The sequence below is a fragment of the Agelaius phoeniceus genome, chromosome 17, assembly GCF_051311805.1.
Source record: "Agelaius phoeniceus isolate bAgePho1 chromosome 17, bAgePho1.hap1, whole genome shotgun sequence".
NCBI lineage: Eukaryota > Metazoa > Chordata > Aves > Passeriformes > Icteridae > Agelaius > Agelaius phoeniceus.
Genome location: NC_135281.1, coordinates 3,646,027 through 3,673,562, shown reverse-complemented (window position 1 = coordinate 3,673,562; position 27,536 = coordinate 3,646,027). Strand labels below are relative to the sequence as shown.

Below are 27,536 nucleotides of genomic sequence, written 5' to 3'. Positions count from 1 at the left end.
GGGGAGCCACAGGTGTGGGAGGAAGGAGCTGAGCAGGACAAGGTCCACAGAGCACCTGCATTGCAGCCACTCCCTGCAGGAGGTGATTCCTCACCTGGCACAGGGAACAGGTCAGCACTGGCTGGGGAAGATGAGCTGAATACCAGGGAACTGCTTTCACTCCTTCAGTTTTGGTCTAAAGGTCATTTGGTGCTGCAGGGAGCCGATTCAGCTCCCTGAGCAGGCATTTCCTCCCCTGGCACTGCCTGCCTGAACTGACTCAGCTGGGCAGATGACTAGAAAGGGATCAGAGGTGGTGAAGGAAGCAGCTGGGGAGCACAGCCCAGCTGTCACAGCAGACTGCTGTCCCCATGGCCAGCCCCGTGCCAGCTCCCCAAGGGACACAGAAACCACAGGAGTCACTGTGAGCTCTGAGACAGACAGGAGCAGCAGTGGGAGGGCGAGGAAGGAGCCTCCACGTGATGCAGGAGGGCTGGCTGCTCCCCAGGAGCATCCACCAGGAGAAATCCACCCCTTTCCTGGACACAGACAAGGCTGGAGCAGCATCCCTGCCCTCCCTGTGTGTCCTCGTGTGACCCCAAGGCTGCAGCACCCAGAGCTGCCCTCACCCCCCCAGGCTCCATGAACCATGTCCAAAATAATGTCCAGCAATGCCACCCCATCACTGGGGTCAAATATTTCCAATTCCTGCTGTGTTTCTCTCCAGCACACTGAGGATCTGGAATTCCAGAAGCTCTGCACAGAAGGATTTCCTTGTAACCCTTCCACTGCTGGTGCCAAAGAAAGGGAGCAGTGGGGCAGCTCCTCGTGGTTCTCTGGTTGCTCTGTGCCAGTCCAGGAGCTGTGTCTGACTGGGCACAGCTGTGCCTGGATGGGAAAGGAGGGGAAGGGGAGAGAGTGGAGAGGATGGATGCTCATCCCCCAAGCTCTGGGCTCATGCTGGAGCCAGCAAAGGATGGTCACAGCCCCCTATCCCCAGCACTGGGGGCCAGGGGGATGGGGGTTCCATCCCTGCTGGAAAATGAATCTCATTTTCCTGCCTCAGGAAGAGGATGGCAGCCACACTGACAAGATGCAGCCACAGCAAACTGAGTTCCAGCTCTGCATCTCCAGCCTCTCCCAGCCAAGCATCCCACGTGTTCCCACAAATCCTTCTGTGCCCACAACCCCAAAAATGGAGAGCCCAGGGCTGGGGATCCCTGCCCACCATTCCCCTCCTCATTCCAGGGTGTGCAGGCACTGAAAGCCCTCCCAGCACTGCCTCTCTGTGCCTGCCCAGCTCCTGCCACAGCCTGGACCCACTCCCTGCTTGAAGGGGAACAAAGACACTCCAGCCTCCCCAGGACACACCTGGAGGGAGAGAGTGCCCAGGGGGCACAGCAGGAACATTATTCACCCACCACAGAGCCCTGCACAGTCTGTTCTGATGCCTCAGGTTTAGCTTTTATATTTTTCAGATTCTGTGCTGCTTTAGTGTGTAATTCTGAGCTTCATATCAGAGCAGGGAGACAAAACAATTCCTGCTCTAGCTGTGGACCAAGGACAAATGATCCAAATCTCAGCCCAAGAGCACAAACCCCGTGGGCTGGAGAGAGAAAAACAAGCAGGGTGGGACTGCAGGGGCTAAAGCTGGAATGGGACAATGAACTGCAAGATGCAAATGGAGCAGAACTGATCCCAGGGACAGACCCCGTGCCCAGCCGTGCATTTTGGGGCCATTTTGGTTCATCTTGGGTGCAGCCCTGGCTGGGCTCTTGTGCTGCCCAAGGTGGATCCATTGAGGAGATCCTTTGAATAAATCCCTGCTTTATTCTTTAGCTCTGTCCAGTCTCTGCTCTAGGGCAGCCCTCACAAGGCACCAATTTCAGTGCCCAAAATCCAAACCCAAGCCCTGTCATGCCTCTGGCACCTCCCAGGGCCCTTCCCCCAGCATCAGCCAAATGAGGTGTGCTCCCATCTCTGAGGTGTCCTTCCAGCCTGGGCACACAAACACTTCCCCTGCCCTGGGGCTTGGAGGCTTCTCCCCAAGCACATCACTCCCTTCCTGTGGGAATTTATTTAGGTTAGTAATTTTATTTTTAGGGGGTACTGGGCTAGTACAATTGCACTGCAAACCTGAGTTTCTGTATATAGGTGATGGGGAGTAACATTTAATTATGGAATTTTTTTAGTACTGAAACTCAGTACAAAATTTTATTGTTAAAGTAGAATATTGTTATTGTACTGTTAAAAATAAATTAAAAAATTTTAAAACACCTCTCAGTTGCCCCATCTCTGGGTCAGAAAAGAGCATAATCTGACACCTTTCCAGGGCCAGGTTCTGGGAGAAGCACCAACCCTTCATCCCAGCACTCCTCATCCTCTCAGCTCCCACCCTGAATGCCCCAAGCCCCACATCCCCCGTGGATGGAGTTTTATGGCAGGGACAGAGCTGCTCTCACCAACAGCACATTCCACCTGCCCTGAGCCCCACAGCCCATCCAGGACAGCCCCCACACCCTGAGAGGAACAGCAGATTTGTGTTTCCAAACAAGCTGTGGGTCTGCTGGTAGATAAACAATGAAAGAAACAATGGGAAGGATTGCACTGATTGATGAATGGAAGAAGATATTTGCCTTTACAAATAAACTGTAGGTTTGCTGTTAAATGAAATTGGATATTGAAAGATGAAAGAAACAATGGAGAGGAAAAAACCCTAAATTCCATAAGAATTAAAAATTAAAAGGGAGGGTTATACATCAGAGGGAAATCTTTGGTATCAGGAATTCTGGGAAATCTGTACCTCCCAAGTACCTCAGCCAATGGGGAAAGAGAGAAGGGAAATGTGGCTGGGAAACTGGGATAAAAAGGAGGCTGAGTCCTCCAAAAATTAGAGAGACCCCAGGGGAATGCCCCATGGCCTCTCCCTTTATTCCAATAAAGTAAAAGGACTCCTCTGTCTCCTTTTTGGACATAAACCTCTGGTATTTGTGGATGAATTTTTCTAACACCCCCAAACACACAGGCAGCAGTGTGGGGTGGCAGCCCCCAGTCCCCCCTGGCAGCCCAGGGCAGGCTGTGCCAGGAGGGGACATGGCAGCAGTGCCAGCTGCCTCATCAAACCCAGCACACCCAGGGGAACGTGCTGGAGACAGGATGGAAACAACCATCCCCAGGAGAGCTCCAAATGCTGCTCTACATTGCAGCAGCAGCAATTTGGGAAAATTTGTGCCAGGGGAGAGAAAGAACCTAAAATTCGGCCCCCACTGCACTCCTCATTTTGGGGCAAAAACCCAAAATCCTCTCATCCCATACTGCACAGAGGTCAAACCCTCTTATCAATAAACTCAGCAAGCACAGCATTTCTGCTCATGGCAAAGCCCTGTGGCTGGGAGTCACAAAGGAAATAACTCAGCAAGCTCAAGACAAGGAATTTTGGTCCTGCACTGGTATTTCAGCTCTGTTTATCCAGATGAAAATCACCAAGTTTCCAGGAGCTGCTATAATTCTGCTTTTGAGGGGTTTCAGTGATTTCTTATGATGATATTTAAGCTCAGGACAGAATGGAATGGGTGGCCACATAATTCCTGTCAAAGGGTCAATGAGGCTGCCTGGCCTGGAGAGGTATTGATGTGAGGGTTTGCAGTGTTTGCACACTGAGGAATGGAAAGATTTCAGCATACAGACCCCCTGTGAGAAACATCAGGCTGTTTTCTATTTCCTCTGTTCACCTCCTATCCCTACACAATTATATTGCAAACATGAAGTTCAGCCACAAAATAAGGTGTAATTAGCACACTACAGCACAGCTACCAAGTTATATTTTACAAATAAGTGGGAATGACAGAATGTGAAGGAAAAACTCTCTTTTTTGACAAGGCAAATTTTCTTCAGCAGGTTCCTAGTGAGGGAGGATGGAGGCATGGGAACCCCTAATGGTTTGGTTTCCTCCTGCTGACCTGTAGATCCATAAAAACAACCAGGAGCAGGTTTGCTGCTCACACACACACACAGAGCTTCCTGAAGTGTGGGATTTATAGAAAATTCTTAAAATCTGACAGAAGGCTCACATAGTACATATTTGTATGTAAACATTGAGATAAGAAATGTTAACTTATAAATATTATAGAATAAGATAGATATTGTTGAGAGAGAGATGAAACTACAACTAAGTTTTAAAAGTGTTAGTATAAGTATAAACTATATAAGTATATATTTTATATATATAAGTATATATGAAAATACATATAGTATATATTATATATACTATATATTTTATATATTATATATAAAATATAATACATAATATTTATATATTATATATAAAATATATACTCTCTCTATATATAGTATATATTACTCTATATTAATATAGTATATTATTATATATACTATATAGACACTATACCTAATATATACCTAGTATATATTATATATACTATATATTTTATATATTATATATAAAATATAATACATAATATTTATATATTATATATAAAATATATACTCTATATATATATAGTATATATTACTCTATATTAATATAGTATATTATTATATATACTATATAGACACTATACCTATTGTATATAGTATATATAAAAATATATAGTATAGAAAAAGATAAAGTATATATACACTATATACATATAATGTATATATACTATATATACATATTAAAAAGTATATATAAAGTATATATATTTAAGTATGAAGTATAGTATAAAATAAGTTTTTAAATATATATATTTTATATATTATATATATTTAATATATAATATTTGTTTTATATATTATATACTTATATTCTAAAACCTTAAATTATAAGTTTTCTACTACATGATATTACACACTTCTATTTAAATTACACACTCATAATATTAGTTATATTCTTTAATTTTGGAACTTTTTCCATGGCCTCAGGTTAAATGCAGTGTTCTCCTGGGGGTCAGTGCCTGTCAGCACAGAAAGTCTGAAATTCTCAGTATTTAGGTTTCCAACACTGCAGTTTTCTCAGTGCTCAAGCAGCTCCCTGGGGTGAAAGTTCATCTGGTTCTTCCACGAGGCTGCTCTCTCTGCCAAGGGGGGCTCAGAGGGGTGTTTGAGCCAGAAGAATTGAGGGGCAGGTGTAATGTGGTGTAAAATTCTGAGGGGCAGGTGTAAAATTCTCTGCCCTGGCTCACAGAGGTGTGAGCTTTGGCTAAAATCCAGCCCACTCATCCCATCACAACTCAACCTCGAGTGCAACTCTGGAAATACAAATGTGGGAACACGTTCAGGTGCCAGCAGGTAGGAATGCAGCATTTATCATCTCTGCAGCCTCCAGCAGGGGCAGGCATCCCTCCCACAGCTCCTGCCCTGAGCAGAGCCCAGCAGAGCAGGGAGTGCAGGGAAGGGACCCCAGGAGCATCAGTTCCTGCACTGGGCACAGCAGGGCTGGGTCAGAGCTCCTGATCAGCACAGACCCCTCCTGGGTGGGAGCAGTGCTGGGAACACTGCACTGCCCTGGCTCCAGGCACATCCAAACAGGTGGAGAAACGACTCCAGCAAAATTTGCTTCAACAGGAAAAACCTGCTTCTCTTTTCCAGAGAACAGCAGTGGCACAGGAGCCTCAGAGGGAGTGAATGCCTCACAGCAATACTGGGGAGCAGAGAGTGACTGTGCTGCCCTTTGGAGAAACACCAGTGTACACATTCAATACCCAAAAAACAGAACAGAAAGGAGCTGAAATAAAGCCCAGCTCTCTGGAGAGGATTCCTCCTCTCCCTCTGGACTTGTATTGAATAACAGTGAGTGAGGCCAGGGACTTGAGCCAATGAGAAAATGCATTTTCAGGAGATTCCCTCTCCTGGCATGAAATTTCCACACACAGGTTTGAAAACACCTCTCAGTTGCCCATCTCTGGGTCAGAAAAGGGCTCAATCAGACACTGCAGTGACTGCAGGCACACAGGACAAACTCAGGCTGGGTTTGGCCAGAGGAAAGCCCAGAGAGGGACTGACACTACAGAGGCACAAACACCACTCTGTGAGCGTGGGGCTGCTCCCCCTTTCCTTGTCTGTCTGACCAAGAGCTCAGAGGAGCATTCACACAGATGATGCCCCTCACCTGCTTCCAAGGAAGGGTGTTCTGGCTCAGCAGCAGCCCAAGCACACAGCTGAGCCCTCTGACCCAGCTCAGGTGCAGAAGGAGCTGCTGGTCCCTGGGCAGGGCCCTCCCAGCGCTGCCTTTCCCCACTGTCCTTACCCTGAGGCTGCCCAGCCCAGCTGGGGCTCAGAGCCTGCCCTAATCAGCAGCCTCCAAACTACTTCCATCAGCACAGGGTGAGCACAGGGGCAGCAATGAGCCCTGCACCAGGCTGGGAGAGCAGGAACTGCAGCTGCTCCTGCCCCTCCTCTGCAGCACAGCTGGCTGGGCTCCATCCCGAGCACCACCAGCCCTGCAGGGCAGTTTGGAGTCTCACTGCTGGGGGGAAACACTTTGTTCTGGCTCAGAACCCACCACAGGCTCTCAGTGATGCTCCATGAAAGTGTCTGTGGGCAGGACACTGCAGGGAGCTGCTGGAACAGGCACTGCCAGAGCCCTGCAAGGGGGGGTGATGTCCCCAGAGCACAGATCATGTCCCCAGAACGCAGATAAGGTCTCCAAAGCACAAAAGTTTTGGATTTACCCTTCTCTGTGAACACCTTTGAGCCTGTTAGGGAAACTTCTAGGATGCTGCCCTGGAAGAATTCACCACAGGTTCGAGAGTACCTCTCACCTAAGGATGAGTGTAAAGGGGCTTCTCCCATGGTGTCCTGCAGCAATGTTAATCTGCCCTTTCTCACAGGTCACTGCCCTTTGTACTGTCCCTGTGTCCCCAAACCATTGTTCCTGACCCCATACTTAACCAAGGACACTCACTGTTTGCCCTGTCCTTGTCCCTGGGTTCCTTCAGTGGGATTGTACAACAAACCTCACTGGAACTCTATACAGAGACCCTTTCTGTCTTTTTTTACTGATCTAGCTGTGCTGAGAGTGTGGATTGAGTCTGTGCTTGCCCAAGCAGCTTTCTCAGAAGATGCTTTTGGGAAAGGTAGCAGCAAACACCATCCATTGATACCAGGCTGCTGCCCTTGCCCTCCTCCAGGCTGTGTGCCCTGATTTGAGGGGTTTGCTGCCTCCAACCCTGAAATTCCACACTAAGAAGCAGCTGAGCTCACCACAGCTCCAGTTTCCCACCCAGCTGCCCTCCCCTGTGCCATCCTTACCAGCTTGGTTTTGTCCATGGCTGCCAGCACTGCAGCGTTGAGCGTTTCCAGGGCAGAGAGAACGTTCCTGTATTCCCCCAGGTATGCTGAGAAATAATCTGCAGCAGGACAGAACACCATGGTCAGGCTCCTGAGCACCTCCATCCCTGCCTCCCCTGCTCCTGCTCCCCACACTCAGCCCAGAGCTGCAAGGGGGGAATTCACTTCCCTTTCCAGAATCATTCTCCCACTTGGACTGAAATTAAAAATCCTTCCCTATTGTCCTGTGTTGTAAGATGTGGTTTGGGGCTGTAGTTTGGTAAATTCTGTCCCCATATGTCAGAGCTGGGGCAGTTCTCTGCTGTTCTTGGGGCAGTTTTTTCTTGATCTCTGCCCCAGCCAATCCTCCCTGCAGGAGATCTCTGCTGTCCATGGTCACTGAGTGTCCCTGCAGGGCTGATCCAATTCCAGCATCCCATGGGGAGATGCTGCATTGCCCAGGGCAGGAGCCAAGCATTCCTACCTGGATCCAATGGGAGCCTGGCACAGCCCAGCAGCCTTTGCCCAGTGCATTGCCAGAGGAGCAGCTTCTGCTGCCCTGCATGGCCAGAGGGAGCCCAGGCCCATCTCCAGCAGCCCTGGAGCTGCAGAGGAAAACTCCCCCCTTGTGCAGGATCCCTGCTCCAGCAGAGCCACAGCTGGCACTGCAGGAGGGCTGAGCCCCCATGGGATGGGGCTGTGCCACCCCCTGACACACAGGGGGACAGGGCATGTGCTCACTCTGGCAGTGGAGTTTTGTATTACTGCATTGTTTATTTTATTTTTATTTTCTTCCCTGATACAGAACTGTTATTCCTGCTCCCATATCTTTTCCTGAGAGACCCTTAATTTCAAAATTATAATAATTAGAATATAAATATTAAAAATATTTAAATGTTAAAATAGAATTATAATTAAATTATATAATTAATTATATATCATTAATTATAATTAATTAAATTAATTAATATTATTAAATATACTTAATTAAATTAATTACTATTATTAAATATAATTAATTATCATTAAAATATTAAAATATTAAAATATAATAAATAAAATTTATTGTGGTTTTGAAATTATAATAATAATTTTGAAATAACTATTATTATGATTTCAAAATTATAATAATTCAGAGGGAAAATGCATTTTCCATTTCAGGGGAAGCTCCTGCTTTCCTTAGCAGACACCTGGCTTTTCAAACCAAGACACCTCTCCCCTTGGGAAAAGCACCTCTGTGCTGGGATCCAGCCCCAGGGGCCTTTGAGCCACCCAGTCCAGCCCAGGTCAGACACACACAAACCCCACCACACACCTGGGGAGGGGAAGCTCTCCAGGGCAGGAACATCCCTGACTTACCACACAACTTCTCCGTGTCCACGTTGCTGCAAGAAACACAGAAAAGCTCCTGTTAGATAGTGGGGCTGGTGTGGGGGAAACAGTGGTGGTGAGCAGGGGTCTGGGGGCTTGTCTTGTGTGCTGGTGGATTTTCATGTTCATGTATTTTCACAAGCTGCATTAGAAAAAGAAGGAGCTGCACAGGTTCAGAGCCAGCAGCTCAGGAGCCATTCCCAGCCCCTGCAGCACCCAGGGGCTGAAGGAGCAGGAAAATCTGCTCCACCACCATCTCCTGGAGCTGGAGTGTGCTGGGAGAGCACCTGTGACAACAGAGTGGGGCTGGCATGGAGGTGCCCCACACCTGCCTGGCCATTCCTGAGCCTGGAGCTGCTTCTGCAACCCAACCTCTTCCCCCAAAGCTGGGGAGCATCGAGCCAGGACTCCCTCCTTGTTCATCCCTGACCTCAGCCCAGGTCCCCCCATGGCCAGACCCCCTCCTCCTCCTCCTCCCTCAGAGCCCAGGTGCTGTGGGGCTGTCTGCAGGCTCCCAGGGGCTGGGTGACTTCCCAGCCCTCCAGAGCAGCTGTTCCTGCCCTGAAGGTCATTAAAGCAGGGATCTGCCTCCAAAATCCTGGAGGCAGGGGCCAGACCCCCACCCTTTTTACTAACAGAGAGCACAATCCCCCCTGGCATCCCTGCAGGGCTGGGACAGGTCCCTCCTGAGGCTGCTAAAGGTGCTGCTGGGTTGAGAGGTGTGGGAATCCACAAAATCAGAGGTTTTGGGAAAGCTGCAAAAGGCAGGACTCAAAGACAGCAGAACTGTGGTTAGAGCTAAGCAGCAGCCATGAGATTGGTCAGCAGAAAAATTATTTAAACTGTAGAAAAGCAAGGACAAATAGAACAATGGTCTGTGTATTAACACTTGTCTAGAATAACTCCCTAAGCTACAGAAAAGTTTATCCAGAGAGATATTAGGAAGTTCTAAGCTTAATAATGGAGCTCTGTGCATTGTGCTTTAAGGCTCACAAGCAGGTATTGTATTTGAAATAAGCAAGCATTGTTTAACCAAAGGTACCTGTGCTTATGGTGGTTGGATAGAACTACTGTCAATGGGCTTTTGCTTTGTGGGATTGGTCAGAAAACTTATAAAGTGAGTTGTAACATTAAGTTCTGGGTCTGCTGCCTGGGATGTGAGCTGCTGGCATCTTCCCATTGTCATAACCATGTAATGAGAGTGATACTGGAAAATAAAACAGCTCAAGGCACGTTCCAGCAGTCCTGTCCTGTTGGTGATTTGTACAGAGACCCCTGGCTGGCGATAGAGAGGGAGGAGGGAATGCTCAGAAACAGCCCCAGGTTTTGGGATGGGTCTGCAGGGTGCTGCAGGAGCTGCCCAGGTGGCCAAAGGCACAGAGGCAGAGCTGCTCTCCGTGCCCAGAGCCTGCAGGGACAGACCCCAGCGTGGCATTGATTCAAATCAGCCTCTGCTCCAGGCCTTCTGCTGCCTCAAAATCCCCCAGATGATTACAACCAATTTTAATCCTGATTGGGAAAGTGGAAGAGAGCCCCAAAGAGAGCTTTTCAAGTGGTTTTCAAGTGTTTAAGTGCTGTCACACATGGGGGAAGTGGCAGTACCTGGAGTTTGCCAGGCTCCCAGCACAGGGAATGCTGCAGTGCTGCTGCTGCCCAGGGGTGAGAAACCATCACCCTGTCCTCTCCTGACACTGCTCACAGGGCAAAGGGACAAAAACACCCCCATTAAAATTAGAGAACACTGTGTGGACTGTCTAAAATGCCATTTAAGGTGAAATAATTAAGGCAAAAATCTTCCTGCAGCTTTTCCTGAGACATCAAAGGCTGTTTGTGTCTCTCCCTTTCTCCTGGGCTCCATTGAGAGCACTTTAACAGTGGGCAGTGGCTCAAAGCAGGGCAATATTTTGGTGTGAGGGGTGGCAGAGCCAGGGCAGGGGGCTGCAGGCTGCTCTGGGACTGCACCTGGAGCTCTGAGCAGCACAGAGGGACAGGAACGTTCAGCTCAGCTATTTTAAACACACAGCAGCTGATTCAGGCAGGGCTCTGTGCACTGACCTGGCACTGCAGGCACTTTGTAAAGTGGAGAAAAAAATCCTGTTTCCCTTGAGACTCAATCCAGATAAACCTGCAAAGCCACAGCCCCTCACTCTGCCCAACTCTGCTGATCCCATCTCTGGGCAGCTCTGCCTGACACAGACACTGGGGTTTGGGGCACCAGTGGGCACTGGAAAAAGGTTTGGCTCCTTGTGAAGTTTCCCCCTTTATTTCTGGCAGCTGCCTGGAGGCTGCAGAGCTGCTGCAGTGCTGCAAGAGCCCTGGCACTGCAGCATCCACAGCACAGCCCCAGAGCTGCAGAGAAACCTGGCTCCCACCTAAGAGAGGGGTAAAAATCACCCCAGAGGGGATGTGGACACTTTGTGCACACATTATCCAGGCATTTGCACTGGTCCCAGTGAGCACCTGGGGCTGGGACTGGTTTCAGCAGGAACAAGGAGCCAGCAGCTCAACTCACTGCCATCCCAGCTCCAGCAAGGTGTGACAGGAGCTGCCATCAACTCCCACCCTGTGGCTCCCAAGGTTATTAATAACTCTTTATATCTTTATATATATACACATATATATATATACACATATATATACACATATATATACATATATATGATATATATTTATATATAATCTCTTTTTATATATATAAATATATATAAGATATATTTTTATCTATATCTTTATATATAGATATATATATCTTTATATATATAAAGATAATTTTTATATATTTATATATATAATTTGTATATGTACATAAAAGTTATATGTATATAAAAATTATATATATAAAAAGATATATATATATAAAGATACAATATCTATAAAGATATATATATATATATATATATATATATATAAAAAGGTATATATCTTTATATCTTGGCTGCTTAAAAAGAAATGTTAACTAATCAATCACTAAAGCACTGACCACTGAACCAATCAATGACAGCTCGTGGCAGAAATCCCCCCTGTGGGAGCTGTCCAGGGGGGGATCTGCAGCCGGTTCCAGCAGCAGCCCTGCAGGGGAACCTCTCCCATGTCCCAGAGGCTGCAGCAGCCCCCTGGCACAGCAGGGGCAGGACAGAGCACAGCAGGCAAACCCTGGGGCTGCTGGGGCCATTCTGATGCTGCCAGAACTGACTCACCCCCAAACCAGGGTGGGGCTCACCCACAGAGTGTGCACACCAAATGCTGACCCACTTTGCAGGGCTGCCAGGGGCAGCAAGCTTCCCTCTCTGCCATTCCCACTCCAGGAGAAGAGCCATCCTCTGCCTCCAAAGCACTCATCCTGAGACTCTCCACATCTCCCAGAGCTGTATTTTGACTGTGCTCAAACCACTGATTAACTGTAATTAAGCCTGAACTGATGATGGAGGAGCTTGTCATCATTATGCTGTTGGGATTTTGTCAGAATGTGCCTGGAATTTATGCAAGGAAACAGCAATCAGCTGCAGAAAAGCAGACGGGGTTTGGTTTTTTTATTATTATTTTTATCATTTATCATGTTGGGAACCTCCACTGCCATCACAGATCTGCTTTCCAAACCTTTTTTGTGTGACACAGAGTGTTTCAGTCACTCTCCATCATCTGGGGCTGGCAGATGCTGCAGTCTCTGAGTAAAGAGAGGAGAGGGAATCCACTCAAATCCCTTCTTCCAGACAATCACAGGCTTGAGGTTATTTCCACCAAGAGACTTCAGGAGGCACCAGGTCAGCACTTCCATCCCTTGTCAAAGGCTCTGAGCAATCTGCACCCAATTCCTGAACACTCCCATGGAAAGATGCATTTCCAGACCTTATTTTTCTAGATTTCCCCAACAGGTGCAGGACAGAAGGACAGGTAAAATCCAGACAGCAATTCCCTGGGCAGGTTTCACAGGGCTGGCATTCAACCCCTGCAATTCTGGATGCAGCTATGGAGCTCTCATACCTCCAAAAACATCAGTCTCTCCTCACCCAGACATTTCAGAGGATGAAAATGCCCTTCTCCAGGAAGATGAACCTCACTGTGCCACTGCCAGAGCTGTGTGGAGCTCTGGACCAGCCACACAAAGCCATGGACCTGCTGCTGTCCCAGCTGCCATCCAGAGCTGAATTTGGCTTCAACATCAACTTTGAAATGTCACAGAATTAAAGTGAGGGGATACTTTATGCCAAAATGGAACCATTTTCTGAAATGCAGAACAAAACCAGCCTGCTGTGGAGATGTAGAATGTGAAGTGACCCCAGCAGAGGTGTGTGATGCACAGGCCCAGTGTCCCACCTGAGAGCCAGAGGGGTGGGAGGTGGACTGAGAAGGGCATGGGGCTCTCTGGAAGGGGAACAAGAAATGTGGGAGAGCTCTGAAATGTGGGAGAGCTCTGAAATGTTCATGTTCCCAGCAGCTGCAGGTTCCAGGGGTGGGTGAGGGTCAGGAGGGGTCTGGGCATGGAGATCTCTGCTACTGCCCCTCCTCAGATCAGCCTGGCAGGGATGAGGAAACACCAATTCCAGCCTTGACATGACAAACACAGCACCAAACCCACCTGCTGGATTGAGGGTGAAACTTTCCCATCACCACTAAAGCTTCAGGGCACAAAAGCAGCACAGCAGATCTGCTTGCAGAGCTTGGAGCTGCTTCCCAGCTTTGTAATATTCTTCAGTCTGGCAGCAAATTTGGGCCAGCTCTCTGAAATATTAAGTTCCTGACAGTGCAAGGGACAAGGCCAGGGGAGAAGGGCTGTCCAAGGCACCATGGGGACAGCAGGGCACCAGCACAGCCCTCAAACAACACCAAATGCTGCACTCCCCAAAGCCCATGTTTCCTACATTTGCAGGAATTTGCAAACAGCTCTGTCTGAGGGTCCCTTCTGCTCTTGGTGGCAGGAAGAGAAGCCAAGGCTCACACCCTGCTAAAGGTGTCACCAGCTCAGTGCTGTCACTGCTGCCCTTGTTAGGTAACGAGCTCTGGGGGCTCTGCTGCAGCCACGGCTCCCCGGGCAGCCCAGCCCAGCCAGGCCCCCTCAGCTGCTCCAGATGGATGGAACAAGCCCCACATGAAGGTAGGAGACCTTTCCTGCTCAGTTTTGAGCTGGGTTAAAGCTCCCAGCTTCACTGAATTCCCAGAATGACCAGGTTGGGAGAGACCTCCAAGATCATCGAGTCCAACCCAGCCCCAAGCCCTCAAGTGAACCCTGGCACCCAGTGCCACATCCAGGCTTTGTTAAACACACCCAGGGATGGGGACTCCACCACCTCCCTGGGCAGCCATGCCAGAACTTTATCACTCTTTCTGTGTAAAACCTTTCCCAATATCCAACCTGTATTTCCCTTGACACATCTTTTGCTGCTCCCTGTGTTTTCCAGGGCTGTTGTGACTCTGAGATCACCCCAAAATGGAGCAAGAGGAAAGGAGCATTTCCAGAGGAAAGGGCACACTCACTGCAGCTTCCTGGGATCACAGCCCAGAGACAGAGAGGTTTCAGAGATGTTTTCCTGCTGCCCACACCCACAAGCCCAACCAGCAGGCTCCAAGGAAAGCAGCACAAGGCTGCCCACCCCTGCTGTAGGAACCAAACCCAGCTCCACCAGCACTGGGAGTTCACCATTCCCACTGCCCCAGTCCTGAGTGGGTGGTGACACTGGGTGTCTGCTGTTGGTGGCATTTGGTGGCTGTTGGCATCTCAGGGGGACAAGTGCCCTCTCTGCCACCACCCTGGCTCCCTGCAAAGCCCTGGGACAGCGTGTGCAGCTCAGGCTGCCCCAGATTTCCTCACCCTGGCAGGGACCTGTGCCCTGGTCAAGGGTGTCAGAGGTGCAGGGGAAGCCAAAGCTGCCCCCCAGCCTGGGGAGAAGCTGCAGCCCCTTGTCCCCCAGCAGCACCCCAGGGTGTGGACAGACCCCAGCCATGCAATGCAGCAGCACCCAGCTCCTCCCAGTGCCAGGACAGACTCACCCACAGCACCCAGCTGGGCATAGAGACCCCAGTGAGGCCAAAATACCCAAAAAGCTGGGATGAGAATCCCAGACAAGCCCAGCAGAGCCCTCTGGATAGCACCACTCATGAGGAGACCAGAACTAAACTCAATTCCTTCTCCTGATCTGTGGAGCTTTTTTCACAAGTAGCTGCCCTAAATTCCCTGTTAGGAGACCAGAGTTAAACTCAATTCCTTCTCCTGATCTGTGGGGCTTGTTTTTTTTTACAAGTAGCTGTCCTAAATTCCCTTCTACATGCACCAGGCCCACTTGTGTGGAAAGCAGCTCTTACATAAGTGCCAAGCAGCTCCTGAGTCAGCAGTGGCAGAGTCTGTGACTTTGTGTGTCCCCACACCAGCACAGGCTCCTGCAGGCACACAGCCTGCTCCACGGGCTGCCTATTCCTGGAGCACATTTCCCAAACCACAAGAATGGCATTTTCAATGCTTGCTTGCCTTCTGGAGCTGCAGGAAATCCATGGCTGCTCTCAAAATGTCTGGCTGCTCTCAGCACTCCCAGGGCTCACTGCTGGTTTCAGTGGCTCTGTGGCAAGAGGTGGGTTTGTCTCACCCTGATTATTTATCACACCCGCCTCCCAAGCTCCTCCACCTCCAGTCAGGCAGTTTTAGCTTCTCCTGCATCTCCTCAGTGCCACCACCATGGTACTCACTCTGAGTGACGCCTGTCAATGCCACTGAACAACTCCCACAGCTCCTCCGAGCTCAGGATGCCATCAGAGAAATAGTTCTTGAACTCCTCAAATGACAGCTTCCCATCATCTGCATTCAAAGGAAAGGGAAGAATAATTATATATCTGTAGAAAGCAGCATCCCAGCCCTGCGTGGGATGGGGCTGGGCGTGTTCTGCATCATAATTACAGCACAATCTCCCTGAGAGCCTGGCCCACCAGCCCAGCAAAGACACTGGGTGCTGCTGGAAGTGCAGGTGGGAATTCCAGCCCTTCCCTAAAGGCCCCACTGTGGTGTTCTCAGAAAGGCACACAGACTGTCCAAGAACAGCACACTGAGGGCAGCACCAGATTTCCATGGAAAGAAAGTGCTCTCCATGGACTCAAGAGCTTTTTCCTTCCTCTCTGTGGAGGACTGCAGCTCCTGGGCTGCATTTTGATCTACAATAAAAGCACCTCCTGTGCTACCATGAAGGAAAAGAGCCAAGAGAGTGTGGGAAGGCTCAGGGATATCCCTTGTGATTTTGGACCTCTTGGTTTATGGGTACTGGATTAAAAACTGGGTGGCAGAGCCTAATTCCCAAATGCCAGGGGTTGCAGGGGCACCCAGAAAAAGAATCCCCCAGCCAGGAGGGTGAAACTTTCCCATCACCCCCAAAGCTTCAGGACACAAAGCATCACACCAGATCTGCTTGCAGAGCTTGGAGCTGCTTCCCAGCTTTGTAATATTCTTCAGTCTGGCAGCAAATTTGGGCCAGCTCTCTGAAATATTAAGTTCCTGACAGTGCAAGGGACAAGGCCAGGGGAGAAGGGCTGTCCAAGGCACCATGGGGACAGCAGGGCACCAGCACAGCCCTCATACAACACCAAATCCTGCACTCCCCAAAGCCCACGTTTCCTACATTTGCAGGAATTTGCAAACAGCTCTGTCTGAGGGTCCCTTCTGCTCTGTAAAACCCTGCACTGAGCACGGAGACAGAACCAATCCTGTGAGGGACCCAGCAGAAGCCTGGCAGGCCCTGGGCAGGAGAAGGGCTTGGAAGGGGCTGTGTCCTGCACGGATGGGAACTGGGAGAGCCATTCCCCAGGCCCTGGGCAGGCTCTGGGATCCAGGTGAAGCAGAAAAGCCTTTCCCACCCTCCCTCTCCCGGCCAAACCTCCCAGTGGGAAGGAGCCAGGCAGGGAGGGGGAGGCAGCAGAGGAACAAAGCACTCACCGTTCTTGTCGGCTCGCCGGAAAATCTGCAAGACAAAACACAAGAGGAGAGAAGGGCAGCTGAGCAGTGAGGCAGGCAACAGCCAGCAGCACGGAAAAACACCTCCAGGAGCTCAGGGAGAACAGCTCCAGCTGTTGGGACTGCACAGGCTGCCCTGGGAAATGCCCCTTTGCCAATGATTAAACCCATTTCTTGCCCTTAATGCACAGAGCTCTTGGCTGAGTGAGCCCAGCACTCACAGCAAGCACCTTTAGAGAACACACAGGCAAAGCAGAAAGGACTTTGCTGCATCCTGTGATGGCAACTGTTTCATTTTTCAGTCCATTTAAAGGAAAGAACATTAGGGATAAACCCAGTCTGGAAGGAAGCACTTTGTGCATCACCAACACTCCAGCACCTGCATCAAGGAGCAGCTCCTGCCCTGAGCTTTGTAACCAGCCCTCAGCACAGCCCTTCCCACAGCTCCTCGGCATGCACACTCACTGTAATTAATCATTAATGAGTTAATTAATCTGTAACTGCTTCTGCCACAGGGCACAGCTGGAGAGCTGCTCCAGTTCAGGGTCTCAGCACAGATTCCCAACCATGAGGCTTCTCCCATGACCCAGGAGAAAGCTGGGGCTGCTCAGCCCTGCTGGGACCTGATTGACCAGGAATTATTTGGGCTGACTCTAGTGAGGAACAGCATCACCTCTGAAGCCTGGCAACGTTTTTCCAGACCAAAATGTACAAGGTTTTGTCCAGCACATCCTAATGGAGCCAACAACAGAAAATTTTCTATGTGGAAACCATCCTTTATCTCATCCTGGATTGTGGCCACATTTCTCTTCACAGAGAAAAGCAAGGCACAACTTCCCAAGGACATTTCTGGGAATCACAGAGAGGAACCTCAGAGAAAGAAAGAACAATTCTTATCTCATTTACTGCTCCTGTGTTGTTCACAAGTGGAATGCATTGTGGAAGATTGTTTACCTGAAGGGAATTGGTAATTGGATTCTGGTGTGTGTGTTTTGATTCACTGACCAATTGAATCCAGGGGTGTGTGTCAGGACTGTCACTGACAGGAGATTCTGGGCAGTTGAGTGGAGTGTTTGTGCAGATTCAGTGTAATATAACATAGAATAATAATGTATAATAAAATAATTCATTAATTAGCCTATATATAATAAAATAATAATTAATTAGCCTTCTGAATAGAGTCCTCCTCATCAATCCTCCCTTTGTCGGGGTTGCCCTGATTTACTATACTGGCTGATGAAGGAATCTGCAGGTCTGAAGAAAGATTAGGAAAGAAAAAGGGCCAGGAAAGGAGACAGAACTTTTCTATTCTTGCCCCCAGACCCAGAGCAGCCCTCTGCACAGGCAGAGGCACCACTGCTCCTCCTGCACTGCCCACCACCAGCTCTGTGCATGTCCCCAGGCCCTGACATCCCCCTGAGAACCTGAGGCAAAGGAGGAGCTGCCCAGGAAAACCCCCTGAGCCTCTGGCTTGCAGCTGGATTGAGGTTTTTATAGGGCTGGATCTCCCTGGTTCCTTCCCTGGGAATCAGGAGCAGCTCCTTGGAGGATGCTCCTGTGAGCACAGCGAGCTCCTCCTGCCCCAAGCTGAAGAGCAGGGGCTGCCTTGGGCCAGGCAGCATCAGGGAACCATCCCCAGGGTCCCAGCTGGCCAGGAAAGGGGGTGGGCACCCCCTGAGCACCACACAGCACACACTGAGCTGAGAGGGAAACCTGCAGCTCCCAAACGCTGGTGATTCCTCTGGATTTTAGAGCAAAGCTTTCTCCAGGCTAATGGGTTCCTTGTGGGGTCTCACAGCTGCAGGGGCAGCACCCCTGGTATTGTATTTACAGTATTTATTGTATTACAATTTTAAATTTGTATTTATTGTATTCCTGGCCCAAAAAAGGCAGGAATGATGAATCTGACTCCGTGTTCTCAGAAGGATCATTTATTACTTTATGATACTATATTATATTAAAGAATACTATACTATACTAAAGAATACAGAAAGGATACTTACAGAATGCTAAAAAGATAACAATGAAAACTGGTGACTCTCTCCAGAGTCCTGACACAGCTTGGCCCTGATTGGCCAAAGAGTGAAAACAACTCCCAGCAGAATGCAATGGAACAATCACCTGTGGGTAAACAATCTCCAAACACATTCCACATGTGAGCACAACACAGGAGAAGCAAATGAGATCAGAATTGTTTTCCTTTTCTCTGAGGCTTCTCAGCTTCCCAGGAGAAAAATCCTGGGCATGAAGGAATTTTTCCAGAGAATGTGAATGCCACAGGTGTGGGTCCCACCCTGCCATGGACTCTCCATCAAGGGAGAAGCTTCATCCTGCAGAGCTGTGTGTCATCAGAGGGACACATGGCTCGTGTGGCTCCAGGTGTCCCAGAGGCCACCCAGCTCATCCCAGAGACAGCCAAGTGTCACCCAGGCACTTTGAGCAAGGGCAAACATTTCCCTCTCTCAGGCTGGCCTTGCTCAGCAGGGCTTATCTGTGGGCTCAGAGGCAGAACTCAGCTTCAGGGGAGACCAGAGACCTGAGCTGTGGTGGTGTTCACAGGGGTCCCAGGACCAGGGAAGAGGTGAGAATGTTGACTTTATGTTTCAGAAGGGTGGTTTATTATTTTATGATATATATTATATTAAAACTATACTAAAAGAATAGAAGAAAGGGTTTCATCAGAAGACTTGCCAGGGAAGCAGAGAGAATGGAATGATAACAAAATCCTGTGACTGACTGAGATAGTCCAGACAGCTAGACTGTCTGGATTGGCCATTAATTAGAAACAATCACATGAGACCAATCACAGATCCACCTGTTGCATTCTACAGATAATCATTGTTTACATTTTGTTCCTGAAGCCTCTCAGCTTCTCAAGAGAAAAAGGGAAAATCACAGCAAAGGGATTTTTCAGAAAACTACACTGAGGTGGTCTCTAATCTGGGGTGAGCCCATCCTGGCTTCAGCAGGAGCCTCAGCACACACAGTGGATGCCTGTTCCTCACTCACAAGGCTCAGTGAGTTACAGGAGCCAGTGCACACAGGACAGCTGCCTGGAGCTCCAGAGGAACGTGGCACAGGCAGGAGCTGTGAGTGCCCCCGGGGCAAGGCCATGTCTGCTGCAGGGCTCCCTGTTGCAGTGTGATGTCAGGGTTTACCCCAGAACCCCGGGTCCCTCCCCTGATAATTCCCTCCCAGGTGTGTCAGTCTCCTCTCCTTTCCCTCCCTGACCCCTCCCAGCACTGTCTGTCAGTCCTGGCATTCCAGAAGGGCATTGAGTGATTGGCAGAGTCACAGGATGCCCTCTACCCCTGGGGGGCACTGGGCCATCCAGGTGTCCTTTGTCCCTTTGTCCCTCCCCTCCTGTCCCTGCTTGGTGGCTCCCTGCCCCTTCCCTGCCCTCTCCCCGGGGTTAAAGGAGCAGCAGCCACGGGCTCAGGGAGTTCTGTGGGAGCTGGTGCTGCATTCAGAGGCCTGAGGGCCAGAATAAAGCTCTGGATCCAAAGCCTCCATCAGAACCGACTCCTTTCCTTCACCATGGCCTCAAAGCTTCTCCACAGAGGGAAACCTGAGGAGCAGCCCCTGTTATGGGGGAAGCTCCATCCCAGCACCACCAGAGCTCCTGCAGGCCTGGACCTGTCCCCAGTGCCAACTGCAGCACCCAGCCAGCCAAAAGTGTCTGTGGGGTCAAACACCACACACCCAGCAGCCAAAAGTGTCTGTGGGGTCAAACACCACACACCCAGCCAGCCAAAAGTGTCTGTGGGGTGAAACACCACACACCCAGCAGCCAAAAGTGTCTGTGGGGTGAAACACCACACACCCAGCAGCCAAAAGTGTCTGTGGGGTGAAACACCACAGTTGCCGCCTTTTGGTCAAGCAGCAAGGTCCAGACAAGTTCAGGCACGTCTTGTCCTGCTATATTGGTAATAATTTACCAATATAGCCTGGCATGGCAGGGCTCTGGCTGCCTGCAGCCATCCCATCCCAGTCTGAGCCCAGCTCCAGCCCAGCCCAGCCAGCACAGAGCCCTTTCCATGCTCCACAGGGCCAGTGCTGTCCCCTCCCTGGGCTCAGCAGCTGAGCACTGTCCCCAGTCAGGACAGCACCCTGGGACAAAGCCAGGGGAAGGTGATGAAAAGCCAGGCTGGGAGTGGGATTAGGGCCCTACAAGGAATCTCTCTCTTGCCTCAGGGTGCAGCCCCAGAGGCACTGCCTGGAGCCCGGGATGTTTCCCTCAGCCCTTGGGCTTGTGCCCCAGCAGCTGCAGCCTCACCAATACCAATGGAAGAGGCACTGAAACACCATTTATTCATGGGATGAGCCCCACACGCACCCCAGAAAGGATGGAGATTATAGGATTCCTCCCTGCCCGGAGGTGTGGAGGCAGCTGCAGTGCTGGGGAGGGGACAGCTGCCCTGGGGACATGGACAGGCTGTGGCCAGGCAGCACCATCCTTCCTTCAGCTCCTGTGTCCCAGGAGGGCACAGAGCAAGCCCCGGGCCTGAGGGATGAATCTCCTTGAGGCTGGAGATGCTGCACAGGGCCATGGCAGCACTGCGGCTCACACCCTGCCTGCAGCAAAGCCCTCCTCCTCCTCCTCCTCCTCACTGCTCCCAAAGGCAGGAGATGTGCTGGCAGGTCCCAGAGGAGCAGCAGCCACCGGGATGTGCAGTGGGCAGTGCTGCCAGGGGCAGGCAGGGATCCTGCCCTGCTGCCAAGGGATGCTCACTCACCCCGACCAGCCTGGCTGTCACACACATCTTTTATGGAAAATCCTTTCCTTAGGATTTTTCCTCCTGAGAAGCTGAGAGGCCTCAGGAACAAAATGTAAACATTGATTATCTGCTGCTGTGGAATGCAACAGGTGGATCTTTGATTAGCCCACGTTAGTTGTTTCTAATTAATGGCCAATCACAGTCAGCTGGCTCGGACAGAGAGTCCGAGACCGAGCCTTTGTTATCATTCTTTCTTATTCTATTCTTGGCCAGCCTTCTGATGAAATCCTTTCTTTTATTCTTTTAGTATAGTTTTAATACAATATATATCATAAAATAATAAATCAGCCTTCCGAAACATGGAGTCAGATCCTCATCTCTTCCCTCAGCCTGAGACCCCTGTGAACACCGTCACACCTGGGGGCAGCTGGGCACCGGCCAAGTGCCCAGAGCCAAAGGTGCAGAGATGAAACTCACCCTGCCAAGCTCTGGAGCAAAGGTGGGAGCAAAGGAGTCACAGGGTAGAGGAAGAGAAGCCGTCAGAACCCGGAAAGCAGCTGCTAGCGTTGTTAACATTTCCCATTTTAATTGCTTTAATGACACCCTGAGGGATGGATGTGCGACTCAGCGAGTGCCCTGAGGAGCTGAGCTGGAACACAGCTGTCACCACCGCCCCCTCCTGCCCACCTCCCCTCAGCCGAGTAATTAGCGCGGTTAATGATGCTGGCTGGAGAGCCTGGCAGCCCGAGCCCCCCAGGCAGGAGAGAGACCCCGACCCCAGCTGGCAGCTGAGCGGCACCACGGCTTCCCAGCGCCTCCCTGGCCATGCCGGGGGGTTTGGACTGGACCAGACGTGGCTGGTCCACACCGGGATCTGCTGTTCCCCTCCTCTGGCATGGGCTGGGGCACGGGGGTGAACGGGAGCGGGTCAGGACGGAGATGGCAGCTGGGACCAACCTGGGCTGTGCCAGTGCCCGGGCACCCCATCCTCGCTGCCTTTCTCCTCCTCCCCGGGCACCCCATCCTCGCTGCCTTTCTCCTCCTCCTCCCTGCGGCAGGGCAGGGACAGCACCTGTGTCCCCGCACGTCCCTGCTCCCCAGGGGGGCTCAGAGCGCAGCAGTGCCGGACACTCGGCAATGCCAGGGCTCTGTCACCACGGCGATTTGGACAGGAGCAGGAGGGCCGGAGGTGCTCCAGGGGTGGCTGTGGCCCGGGCTGTGCCCCTGGCCCATGGCCGGCATGCAGCCGCCTCCCCCGGAGCCCTGGCCCCTGGCACAGGAGGGGACGCGGTGTGACAGGAGGAACTGTGCCAGCATCCCCGAGCACAAAGAGAGCCACCACCTGCATTTCCCACTCCCCCGTGCCACCCACAGCCGCCAGGATGCCGAGGCAACCTCCAACCCGCACGGAGCATCCTCCTCCACAATCCCGGAGCGTCGGGAGCGGGCAGGGACAGGGCTGCACCCGGGGGCTGCACCCGGGGGCTGCCGCAGGCAACGCTCTGCTGGATCCCATGGCTGTGAACAGCTCCAGGGAACCTTCCACGGCGTTCCTGCCACACAGCTCCCGCTCCGGGAGTCATGACAGCCAGCTCTGGATGAGGCGTGGGCTGTTCCCAGCCACCAGAGGCCCAGCATTCGGCAGAAGGACACGACATCATTACTGAAGCCATCACGACCACGCTGGCACGGGCGCATCCCCCGGGCGGGTTCCTGCGGGAAGGAGCCTCACCCGATCCCAGCCGTGCGGCGGCTCCCGAGCGGGGCACGGGCTGCGGGGGTCCCGCCCGCGGTACTCACGTCGTGGAAGATGGGCAGCGGCTGGCGGCGGGGCTTGGGGCCGCGATCTGCGGAGAGCAGGCACACGGCCAGCAGCTCGGCACACGACATCATGGTCCCGCCGGGCGCGGTGCTGCGGGCACCGGGGAGCGGAGCGGTACCGGAGGGTGCGGTGCGGTGCCCGGGATGCGGTGCGGTGCCCTGGGATGCGGTGCGGTACTGCAGGGCACAGGTTCGGTGCGGTACCCGGGATGAGGTGCGGTGCCCTGGGATGCAGTGTGGTACTGCAGGGCACAGGTTCGGTGCGGTGCCCGGGATGCGGTGCGGTACCCCGGGATGCGGTGCGGTGCCGCAGGGCAGGGGCGCTGCTGTACGGATGGGTTCGGTGCGGTGCCGGGGGGCACGGCTCGGTGCGGTACCGTAGAGATGGGCTGGGTGCGAAAAGAACGGCCTCGGTGCGGTAGGGATGGGTCTGGTTCCGTGCCTAAGGGATCAGATGCGTGCCGGAGGGACGGGCTCGGTGCGGTGCCGTAGGGATGGGTTCGGCTCTCCTCAGTTCGGCAGGGCTGGTTCAGCTGGGCTCAGTTGGGTTTGGCAGGGTGGCTCGGCTCGGTTTGGTTGGCTCGGTTTGGTTGGCTTGGTTCGGCCCGGCTCGGTTGGGCTCGCTCCGTGCGCAGGTCGCGCCCCGCCGATCCCGACTCAGCCGAGCGGCTCCGCCGCCCCAGCCAACTTTGCCTCCGCGGAGGGCCCGCCCCCGCCGCCATTCTATTGGCCACGAGCTGTGATTGACACCAATAACCACCAATGGGTTTTGCGTAGGGGAGAGGGGCGGGGCCGCGCTGGGTCCCGGTGCCCGCTCGCCGCTGGGGCGGTCCCGGTGGACCCAGAACAGTCCCGTGGGGTCCCACCCCTGGGTTGTGTGACCGTCCCTGAGTGTCCCCGTGTGACCATAGCTATCAGTGCTGGCCCCACAGCAGCCCTGGGTGCCCCAGCTGATCCCAGTGTGGCCACAGGTGGTCTCGGTGTGGTCACTGTTGGCCCCACAGCAGCCCTGGGTGCCTCAGCTGGCCCTGGGGTGGCTCTAGTCTGGTGATGGATGGTCCCAGTGTGGTCGTTGTGGACCCCACCGTAGCCCTGGGTGCCCTAAGCGAGGCCCCAGGTGGTCCCAGTTTGACTGTGGGTGGTCCCAGTGTGGTTGCTGTTGCCCCCAGGGTAGCTCTGGTTGCCCCAGATGGCCCTGGGTCTGCCCCAGTTTGACCATGGGTGGTCATAGTGGGGTCATGGCTGGTCCTAGCATGGCTTTGGTTGTCCCACTGTGGCTCCAGTTGTCCCAGTTTGTCCACAGGCGGTCCCAGTGCAGTCACTGTTGGCTTTGGGGCAGCCCTGATTGTCCCAGTTGGTCCCAGTTTGACCACAGGTGGTCCCAACATGGACACGGATGGCACTGGGAAAATCCTGGTTGCCTCAGTTGGCCCTGGGTTGGCCCCAGTTTGACCACAGGTGGTCCCACTGTGGTTTTGGTGGCCCTAGATCCCAGGGTGGCTCCCAATGAGTGCCTGGTGGTGCCAGCTCCTCCAGTGCCAGGCAGCCTTTGCTCAGAGCTGCTTCCCTCTGGAGCAACATGCCAGGATCCTGGTACCTCCAGAGATGGGAACCCCCCCTGCCTCAGCAGGCTGGGGGACAGGAGGAGGAGGAGGAGGAGGGGGAGGAGGAAGAGCAGCTGCCCCCATCCCTTGCCTGGCACAGGCACTTGGGGGCTTGTGCCTCCATTCCAGGATTTCACTTTATGAGAAAGGGCCACGAACCAGTTTTGCTTGGGTTTTGCAGAATCCCAGGCAGGCTTTGCCTCCCTCAGCACCACCTCTGCTTTCACCTGGAGCTCTGCAGGACACCCTGACTGCTGAGCTCAGCTCTGCTTGGGCCAGGTCTCAGATCCCAGCTCCTTCCCCACCCCAACGTGACCCACTGCAGCACGTGGAGCTCGCTCACCTCCTGCTCCCCCTGGGACAATGTGCTCCAAGCTCAGCCCACGGCATCACAGCTATTTTTACCATCTCCCAGCTGTTCCAGGGGTGTGCAAAGCAAAAGAGGTGGAAAAAGCACAGCTGGGCCCTGGCAGGGGCATCCAAGGGCTCCAGGGTGCTCGTGCGCTCCCTGCCCTTGGCACGGGGCTGTCCCTGTCCCCAGGGAGGCACAGAGCTCCAAGGGCTGGAGCTGCTGAGCATGGCCATCATCAAATCCATCTGAAATGGGAGCAGGAACAGAACACAGGCCAGGGGTGCAGCAGGGACAGGGGCTCACCTTGCCAGGGAGCATGGAAGGGTCTTGGGTGATGGTGAGGATCAAAATCCCCCCCTTGGAAGGGCTTCCCACACTCCCCTCTGCCCCAAAAATCCACACTTGGTGCCCAGTGGGATCCCTGGGAGTCAGCATGGGTTTCCATGTGGGAAGGAGCAGCTTGAGAGTGAGGGTGAAGTTCAGGCTGATGGCAGGAGGTGACAGGAGCTCCCAATCCCAGAAAGCCACGGCAGGGAAGGGGGACATGGCCCAGCTGGGGGGGACACCAGGGCTCTGCTCTGCTCCCCAGCACCTCAGGGGGGAGGGATTAAAGGGAGCAGCCACTCAACAGCATCCCAGGAATAAACAATGCTGCTCTTCAGCTCCCTGAGCTCCCTCCTTTGCAGGAAACAGGAGGGATTTTTGGAAGTGGAAATAGGGAAGGGGAGGGTGGGATGCAGAGGTGGGGTAGGACCCCTGCCTAGAGAGACCACAAAGCCCCCTAGGACCCTCTGAGGGGGATCAGGTTGAAGATACAAACCCCTTATGGGAGGCATTAATGCCACTGCCAGCCTGTCCTGGAGCTCACCCCACTATGGAGCTCCCCTGACCCCCCAGATCCCAACCCTACAGCCCAGGGCCAGGACACCCCGGGGCTGCCTGGGCTCAGCACATCCTGCCCAGCATTTTCCAATGCCAGGGGGTCACCACTGCAGCCCCAGGCTGGTTGGACATTGTCCCTGTGGGGTGACACTCCTGGCAATGAGAGCCCAAGGATGAGTGCAAGGTGCCCATCCCCTGACCTGCTGCCTTCACCTGCCAGAGAAAAGCAGCTTTGCAGCAGAAAAATCAAACCAGGCAGTGCCTGGGGCTGCTTCCCAATGCTGCCATGTGCTCTTCTACCATCAGCTCCCTCTCCAGGCACCCGAAATAGCAGAGGGAAGCCCTTGAGCTGCATCATGAATCATCCTGGGAGGCACAGTGGTTATTTTTACGTGGCTCACGTGGAGCTGGCAGTGCAGCCCCCAGGGGGACACAGCCCTGTCCCTGTGGTGGTGCTCACAGGGGTCTCAGGATGAGGGAAGAGATGAGAATCTTGACTCCATGTTTCAGAAGGCTGATTTATTATTTTATTATATATATTATATTAAAAGAAAATGATATATTAAAACTATACTAAAAGAATAGAAGAAAGGATTTCATCAAAAGGCTTGAAAGGAATAGAAAGGAATGATAATAAAATTTTGTGACTGCTCACAGCCTCACACAGGTGGCTGTCATTGGTCATCAGGTAAAAACAGTTTCACATGCTGGGTAAACAATTCTCCAAACCACATTCCAAAGCAGCAAAACATGGAGAAGCTGAAGCTTCTCAGCTTCTCAGGAGAGAAGATCCTGGCAAAAGGATTTTTCAGAAAATATGTCTGTGGCACTTTGCCTTCTCTTGGGGGAAAGGGGCAGACCTGGGCTGGGGCTGGGGCTGGGCTGGCTGTGGGAGCAGCCCCCTGGAGCTGGGGATGGCAGCGCAAATCCTCTCCCCTCTCCTTGTGCCCCTCCATAAAACCATTCCCTGTGCCGGGGTGTAGGAGCAATGGGGGTGGGACGGTCAGGACAGACGGACAGGAGAGATCTCTGCAGCCAGGGCTGGAACTTGGGGTTATTGCAAAGGGCCTGGGGGCAGGGCCCTGCTGGGAGCTGCCAAACACAGCCCAGAGCAGGCCCCAAAGAGGGAGAGAGGTAAAGAGAGAGAGCAAGAGTGTGGTAAAGATGGGAGAGAGCAAAAGAGTAAAAGACAGTGAGAGGATGAGTAAAAGAGAGGATAAGAGAGCAAGAGAGCAAGGTTCCTGTTACAATACCATAAATCTTCTTCTGTGTTGAATATTCTAATTCTCACTAGCCAATATAGTACAAGGTACAAATTCTACAGCATTTCCATACAGCCTGTAAGAATCATTACATTACCATCCTGTGTTACATTTTAAACCCTAAAAACTCCTCTTTGGGCCCTTCTGCCCAGCCAGTGGGGTCTGCTCTGAGCCTTGGGCCTGTCTGCAGGCAGAGGGTGTTGTTCCATCAAAAGGGGATCACCTTCAGCAGCCACACCATTGTTTTCCAATTGTTCAGTAACTGAGGGATCTCAAAGCTTGCTTTCATTTCAATCTCGCTTATAGTTTCCATATTCTCAAAATCTATTGCCAGACAATCATATTGATAAG

The 27,536-nt window shown here is 52.1% G+C and overlaps 1 protein-coding gene across 2 annotated transcripts in view; it reads right to left on the bottom strand.

Annotated features, from left to right (window-relative positions):
• NECAB3 (N-terminal EF-hand calcium binding protein 3) overlaps window positions 1–23,798 on the bottom strand; it is a 32,840-nt gene extending 9,042 nt beyond the window's left edge. Inside the window, exons 1-6 of one of the 2 annotated variants that reach the window (XM_077187508.1) lie at window positions 23,341–23,624; window positions 23,065–23,275; window positions 16,529–16,553; window positions 15,295–15,403; window positions 8,608–8,633; window positions 7,231–7,328 (exon numbers count right to left, since the gene is read on the bottom strand). In XM_077187508.1, coding sequence (XP_077043623.1) covers window positions 7,231–7,328; window positions 8,608–8,633; window positions 15,295–15,403; window positions 16,529–16,553; window positions 23,065–23,157 — 351 coding nt within the window. In that variant the 5' untranslated portion in view covers window positions 23,158–23,275; window positions 23,341–23,624. Of the gene's footprint in view, window positions 1–7,230; window positions 7,329–8,607; window positions 8,634–15,294; window positions 15,404–16,528; window positions 16,554–23,064 lie in introns of both variants that reach the window. The other variant, XM_054644318.2, reaches the window with a different exon arrangement.
• Between the last annotated feature and the right edge of the window lie 3,738 nt (window positions 23,799–27,536).